The sequence below is a fragment of the Camelus ferus genome, chromosome 6 (assembly GCF_009834535.1).
Source record: "Camelus ferus isolate YT-003-E chromosome 6, BCGSAC_Cfer_1.0, whole genome shotgun sequence".
Lineage (NCBI taxonomy): Eukaryota > Metazoa > Chordata > Mammalia > Artiodactyla > Camelidae > Camelus > Camelus ferus.
The window spans coordinates 93,631,006-93,638,114 of NC_045701.1; the positions used below are offsets into that span (position 1 = coordinate 93,631,006).

The following is a 7,109-nucleotide window of genomic DNA, read 5'->3' on the forward strand; positions in this document are numbered from 1 at the left end:
TAGAGTCCCCCGAGTTCCGCCCCTGAGGCCCTCGTCTGCCTCCCTGCCTGCCGTCTGCTGGGGAGGGCCGTGGGGATGGTGGCTCCCTGAGGGTGAGGGCCCTGGGGGTCCGAGCCTCCCGTGCACTGGTCGGGGGACCCCACGGGGCCTCCTGCCACCTCGAGTGCAGGAGCACGCCTGGGCACAGGATTTAGATTGTTCTACTTGAAATGGGAAAACAAAGTTTTTTCTTTTTAATTGTATTCTGCTTAGGAAAGAGAGAAAGACCAGGAATTTAGTTACTTTCTTTGGACAGACCGAATCTGTAGATTCTTGCATCCAAAGACATTTGCTGGGTCTCCTGCGGAGTGGGCTGGGTGGTGCTGGGGCAGAGGTGGGGTGTCCCCATGTCCAGGTGGCACCCAGGGGAGAGCAGGTCCTGCCAGCTGCTGTCCCCTCACTGTAGGTGCTGTGCGTGGTGCAGGTGCATTATGTTCTGGCTCCTGGGCCGGGGCCACTTGTCCAGCTCATAACCACACTTCACGGGGAGTGTCAGCCAGGCGCAGGCCACTGTCCTCCGCAGGGACAGAGAAGGGAGGGCCTCCTGCAAGACTCTGGGGATGTGGGGTTCCTGGTCCCAGGAGCTGGGCCTGGGCCCCCCCACCAGGCCTGCTTGGGGCAGAGGCTTCTCCCTGAGTGACACTCCCGGGCCACCCCCTGCATGGCCTGCACGTGTGGAGTCACCTGCAAGAGAGTCATCCTCTTGACGTCAGGCTCTGGCTCCACAAAACAGAGGAAGCGGAGCTGGGAGAAGGGCTGCGAGCCACCAGCCAAGGAAGCAGGGCGAGGACACACCTCTTTTCCCTGTGGCTGGGGAAGGGCAGGAGGCCAGGACCCGCCCCGCCCCGTGGACCCACCAGAAGGCAGAGAAGGAAGCTCTTCCAGCTGCTGACAGAGCCCAGGCCAAGGCAGACACCGGGCAGCGGGCAGCTTGCTGCAGAGACGATGAGCCCGGGGCCAGCCCTGGCGTGGGAGGAGGAGGAGGAAGAGAATCGGGGGTCTGCCTCCCCTCAGGTCCTGCCGACGCCCTGCGCCCAGGGCCCTCGGACGCTGGATGCCTTCACGGTGGACGGCTGTGACCGGTGGTTCCAGCAAGGCCACAGTTCTGCTGGAAATTGTGCAGGGCCCATCGGCTCATTACAGCAGCACAGCCGGAGAGCCTTGGCCTTGGCCTTCGGGCTGCTCTTGGGCCTTGTTCTGTTAGAACGTGGCCTGTGCAGCCCGTCACCAAGGCCAGAGTCGTGGAAATAGGCCCCCCAGTCGGCACCAACTTTACTCAGACCGTCTGGGAGGAGACCTCCACATGCCAGTCACTGGAGGAGGCCTAGGCTGTTTCTGGGTGTCCTGGGGCAGCCAGTTCTCTCCTGGGCTGAGCGGGAAACACTGGCCTGCAGGGCCCACAGAAAGGCTTGGCTGGCCACCCCCAGCCCAGGCCCTGGTGAAAAAGCAGGCCCCTTGGCGAGGCCCCGCCCTTACCCTCCGAGCTGCCCCAACAGGCCTCTGGACCCTCGGGTGCAGAGATGCGCTTGCCTCCTGCATGTCGGAAGAGACTTGCAGGTCGGGTCCAGCCAGGCCCGCTGTGGGAGGGCACAGGCGAGGCACGGGTTGGGCAGGGCCCACCAGGCGGCTGGCGAAGTGCCGGCCGCTCAGAGACGGAGCACCTGTCCTTCAGGGAGAGCGGTGACTGTCTCTCTCCCTTGTCTTAGCCCCGACGAAGAGTCCTCTCAGAAGTTCATTCCCTTCGTGGGGGTGAGTACCCCAGGTGGGCAGCTGCCATGTCCACTGCGTCTGCCGTTTGGCCGACCCCACCCGCTTGGGAAACCACAGATCTGCCAGAACATGCTATAACCAGTCCAGTTTTGCATTAACTTGATATATTTCAGAACCTCTTTCCCCAGTTTGTGCTGAGGGCTTGCCTTTAAGTCCCTTTGCTCTTAGAACTCGCTATTCTTCCTGTGTTGCGTGGGGGCCGTGGTGGGTGGGCAGTAGCAGGGGGCAGGTCCCCGCCCGCTGAAGCCCCGGCACGTGGGCCGGGGGCTGGGACCACCGCCCGCCATGGCCAGCAGTGGCCTATTGCCTTCTAGGTGGTGAAGGTTGGGATAGTGGAACCGTCTTCTGCCACATCAGGTAACCCACCCTTCATGCCCTAGGCGCCGGGATGCTGGAGGGCAGGGGCAGCCCCCAGCTGCTAGCCCCAGCTGCTAGCCTCAGTGCAGCCTGTGAGCAGGGTCCTGCCTCAGCCGGGGAGGGTCACCTCACTGCAGTGCTTCTGCTCGCCGTGCGTGTGGCCACCCCGCCCCAGATGCCCTGCAGCCCCTCCCCAGTTGGGGTGGCGGTCTCCTGTTCCCCACACATGCCCTCCCCAGACCCCGGGGCTGCCTGGCCTCCCTGCCATGTCCAGGTCTGGGGGTCCAGAGGGCCTGGGCTACTCAGGGCAGAATCTCGGGGGAGCTCAGCGCTGCCCCTGACTCCTTCCCAAAGGCGACTCGGATGACGCAGCCCCCTCAGGCTCCAGCGCCCTCTCGTCCACCCCGCCGTCCACGTCTCCTGCAGCCAAGGAAGCCTCGCCCACTCCACCCTCCTCCCCGTCGGTGAGCGGGGGCCTGTCCTCCCCCAGGTAAACACAGCCCTGCAGGCAGCTCCCCTCCCTGGACATGCTGCCCAGCAGCTCCTGTCCGTCCCCCAGTGCTGAAGGTCACTGGCAGCTACTCGTGGTCCCTGGCCACACCCCAGGGCGCCAGGAAGCAGGGGCTCAGCGGCCTGGGGGAGGGCATGGTGGTGACACAGGCTCTCAGACAAGGTGCCCTGTCTGGAGTGGGCACTGGACTCACTCCATAGACGGGCCTGGTGGCCCCCAGCCTCACCCCCGGCACCCCCGGGGACAGAAACTACAGAGCCCGTAAGCAGGGTGGTAGAGGAGTAGGAAACGGTGTGTCACGGCCGCCGGCCCTCAGCCACCCTTGGGCCTCTTGTGAGCAGAACTCCCCAGGCAGAATGGCTGCAGGGCCACAGGGATGCTCCTGGGGCCACACTGCTGAGGGGGTGTTTGGCTGTGGCCCTCCAGATTCGGAGGGGCAGGAAGGTGGCAGGCCCTGACCCTCCTGGATGACCCCAACATTGTGACTCTGCCAGGGAGACTGGCACAGACCCGCCTGTCCCCAGAGACCAGGACCACCCCCACAGCAGCCCCAGCCTCCTGTCTGCTGGTCAGCCACCACAGGCGGTCCCCTGAGCTTAGGCAGCACGGGACCAGCGGGCACCTCCTCGCCCATGCCAACCACTGGGGTGCTGCTGTCAGCCCAGCACGGAGGGGTGAGCCTCCCTCGTCTTCCACAGCCAGGGCGTCGGCGCCGAGCTGATGGGGCTGCAGGTGGATTACTGGACGGCGGCCCAGCCCGCAGACAGGAAGAGAGATGCGGACAAGAAGGACCCGCCCACCACCAAAAACACACTCAAGTGCACCTTCCGGTCTCTCCAGGTCAGCAGGCTGCCCAGCAGCGGCGAGGCTGCGGCCACGCCCACCATGTCCATGACCGTGGTCACCAAGGAGAAGAACAAGAAGGGTGAGGTGGGGGTGGGGGGGCTGACCGTCGGGACAATTGGAGGGGCAGCCGTGCAAGCCCTGAGGGCACCGCGGGTCTTGGGGCCGCTTCTGACCAGAGCCCCCAGCAAAGACCTTGTGGTGGGCGGGCAGTGGTGGCCGTGGTCAGAACAGAAGGGGATCCAGGTGAGCGGGGTCTGAGGGCCGGGGTGAGCCACAGCGCCCACCGCCCCCCGGCCCTGGAGGAACAGTGGGAGGACAGCACCCCGTTTTCCCTCCTAGTGATGTTTTTGCCTAAGAAAACCAAGGACAAGGACGTGGAGTCTAAAAGCCAGTGCATCGAGGGCATCAGCCGTCTGATCTGCACAGCCAAGCACCAGCAGAACATGCTGCGGGGTGAGCGCCTCCTCCCCCCGCGGGGCCCCCGCTGCTGCGGGGTGAGTGCCCGCCTCCCTCCACGGGGCCTCCCAGGCAGGGCCTGTGGCCCGTAAAACGTTCAAGTTTTAACCAGAGCAAAGTTGGGCTGCTTTTGTAAATTCACCTCAGGAAACGCTTTTGGTTTGCTCTGGGATGCACGTTGCAGAGTTCAAACTTTGAACACATTTGGGGGAGGCCTATTGTGTGCCTGTAACGGCTTTCAAATTCTGAGAACTAATTTCCTAGTCTTTTCTGCTCTTTTAAAAGACGGCCTGACGTATCTCAGACTAGCTGACTCAGAGTGTGAGGCTCTCCAGAGTCTTCTCTTGTCATGAACTCGAGTCTGATGGCCGCAGCGGTCAAGAACCACCCTGCCCGTCCTCTGCTGATTTTCCAGTTTAAGTGGAGGGTGTTTTAAACCTGGTTCCCAGACCCTGCTGGGACCGGGGGGGGGGGGGGGGGTGGGCAAGCGCCTCCCCTGACGTCGGGCCTGCTGGGCTGTCCCAGACCTCCGCCTTCGGGGCCAGCGAGAAGCAGCGAGCCCCGGGGGTGGCAGGCAGGCCTGCAGGAGGGCCGGCGGCTCAGGTGGTCTCGTCCCCCACAGTCCTCATTGACGGGGTGGAGTGGAGCGACGTCAAGTTCTTCCAGTTGGCGGCCCAGTGGTCCTCGCACGTCAAGCACTTCCCCATCTGCATCTTTGGACACTCCAAGTCCACCTTCTAGCCCCGCCCACCCAGGGGCCGCCGGCTCCCCACCCTGCAGCCCTGCGACAGCCAGCCGCGCGTCAGGAGGGCCCAGCTGCTTTTCTGTTAACGTTTCAGTTTACTACAGAGACAGACCCTTAAAAACACAAAGAGAAACAGTCTTAAGTATGGATGTGCTCACAACCTGGAAACTAACGGGGTGGTCCCCCTGGGGAGCCCGTAACTGCTCTGCTTATTAACCAGAATGTTCTGGCAGGGGCGGGGGGTCAGGGGGACAGTGTTGAACTTGAGAATTGCGGGAGGTGTGTGTGTTTGGGCCTCAGGACTCCCCTGCCCCTCAGCCCCCCAGCAAGAAGGGTTCCTGCCTTTGGGTCCTGTCCTCCCTGAAAGCCAGGTCTGTGCTTCCTCAGGGAGCCAGGGTCAGGTCGGCAGCCACACAGGACACCCCCCCCCCCAGGCACTGAGCTGGGTGCCCAAAGGCCAGCCTTCTATTGGGGGCTTCCTGAGCAGAACACAGGCCAGTCTGCCCCACCCCGGGTCCACTTGGGGTTCCCAGTAAACTCCAGCCGCCTGGGGCAGTGGAGGTTTTACAGTAGCGGATATTTTTAATGCTTTTAAATACATGTTATAATGTAGCTGCCAAACAGCCGTTGCTCTTCTGAAGTCCCAGCAGCCCCCTCAGGGCTGCTGTGTCCCGGCCCCCAACACCCGCCTCACCCACAGGGCTCGCGTCCCCCTCTGCTTCTGCTAGTGGTCTCCACCCTGAATTTAGCAAGCACGGTGGCTCCCTCCTGCCCCCCAGCCGTGGCCCTGCCTTGGGGGAGGTGTCTGGTCCAGGCAACGGGTGCATGTCCCCTGCAACACAACTGTGGCCTATGAAAGCTCTGGCAAGGTGGCCAAACCATAGGGGCCAGCATCGTTCAAGCCGTGGGTGCAGCTGGGGCACCTCACAGGGCCAGGGGACCCATCTCTCTAGGCCAGGCTCCTCAGAGCCAGGTTTGGGGTTTGGGTCCCATATGGGATGGCAGCCCTACCTTCCACCTTCCTACAGCAAGCGGGGAGGTGTCCCCAGTTCCCCACAACCCTGTACCTCAGGCATCTGCAGGAGAGCCCACCGGCTCCTGCCCCTTGGCAGCTTGGCTGTAGGACCATCGTGGTCGTTTTCCTAAGGCTGAGAGCCACACAGGCCGTGCTCAGAAAGACAGTGCCAAACGCAGGACAAGCTGCACACCTTCTTCGCTCCCCTGCACGACAGGCCTCTCCAACAGCCCGCGGCGCGGAGGGTCGTGGCACAGAGGGTCCCTGCTCTCGGGTGGTGAAACATGGCCCGTCTTCCTTACCTGTGCCCTTCCCGCTTACCTCCTCCCCGCAGGTGGCTGTACGGGGTCCAAGTGTCCATGGCCGAGGGACCTGCATCTAGCTGACAGTCAGGCCTTGGGCCTTGGACCTTGGACCAGGGGCCCTGCACCTCCCTGGTAAGGACCTGGGTGAAGGTGCAGTCTATTGAGCTGATGGACCCTCGGGAAGCCTCCCCGCCCTCATCCAGGGCCTAGGTCACTGGTCCTCAAGTTTCCTTCTAAAGGTCACACTCAACAGGAAGGAGGTGCCAGGGAAACGCCCTTGACTTAGCTTTCCAGCTGCAGACCTAGTTTTAGAGGAAGGGGCCAGAGTGGGTCCCGTCCATCCTGGCTGTGAGTGGCCCCCTTCCCAACCCCCACCCCCGCTATCCTCATGCCCTCCCTGGCCTCACCCATGGCTGTCTCCTTGGACACACAAGAAGACACCTAGAACCGCCACCCCATGCCGCAGGGCCCGCCTGCCACACCGTTCCTGGGCCAGGAAGGCTACGCAGCCAGCCCAGCCATCAGCTCGCTTGCAGACGTGGGCTTGCACACACCAGTGCCCCAGTGCCCGTGTCGGCTGCACGGGGGGTCCCTCTCTACTGCCTACCTCATGGAGCTGCTCTGAGAGATGTGTAAGAGCACTTTTCCCCCAGAGGAAGATGACGCAGAAGCCAAAGCTGTCTGTGACTGAGCCAGTGCAGCTGTGAGCACATGGGGGCCCTGTGGGGTGTGTGAGAGCCGTGGGCCCCAGACTGTGGGCCCACAGGACTGGAGCTGCCCCCTCAGAGCTGGGCTTCTCAGCCCACTGGGTGACCAAAGATTAAGCCACCAGTCACCTTTGGGCAAGGCCAGGCTCCCAGTGGCCTGGTGGTGTCGTGTGGGCAGGTTCCAGCCTCACTGAGGCCAGCTCCCACGCTGTATCTGGGCCACTGCTTCCTCCCACCTCGTGTTGGTCCCATGGGTCACCATCTCCTCCGAGCATGCAGGCTGGTGTCCTGAGTCAGTGTCACAGCCATAGCTCAGGGAGGAGAGGGCTTCTGGACCCAGAGCTGAGGATCTCTGTAC

At 63.1% G+C, this 7,109-nt stretch overlaps 1 protein-coding gene across 5 annotated transcripts in view; it reads left to right on the top strand.

Moving 5' to 3' along the window:
- Nucleotides 1–5,345, top strand: part of PACS2 (phosphofurin acidic cluster sorting protein 2) — a 55,711-nt gene extending 50,366 nt beyond the window's left edge. For 4 of the 5 annotated variants that reach the window (XM_032482855.1, XM_032482854.1, XM_032482857.1 and 1 more), the window contains 6 exons: nt 1,746–1,788; nt 2,124–2,166; nt 2,521–2,656; nt 3,376–3,602; nt 3,863–3,976; nt 4,602–5,345. In XM_032482855.1, the coding sequence (XP_032338746.1) occupies nt 1,746–1,788; nt 2,124–2,166; nt 2,521–2,656; nt 3,376–3,602; nt 3,863–3,976; nt 4,602–4,720 (682 nt within the window). In that variant the 3' untranslated portion in view covers nt 4,721–5,345. Of the gene's footprint in view, nt 1–1,745; nt 1,789–2,123; nt 2,167–2,520; nt 2,657–3,375; nt 3,603–3,862; nt 3,977–4,601 lie in introns of those variants that run through there. The other variant, XM_032482858.1, reaches the window with a different exon arrangement.
- The last annotated feature ends 1,764 nt before the right edge of the window (nt 5,346–7,109 follow it).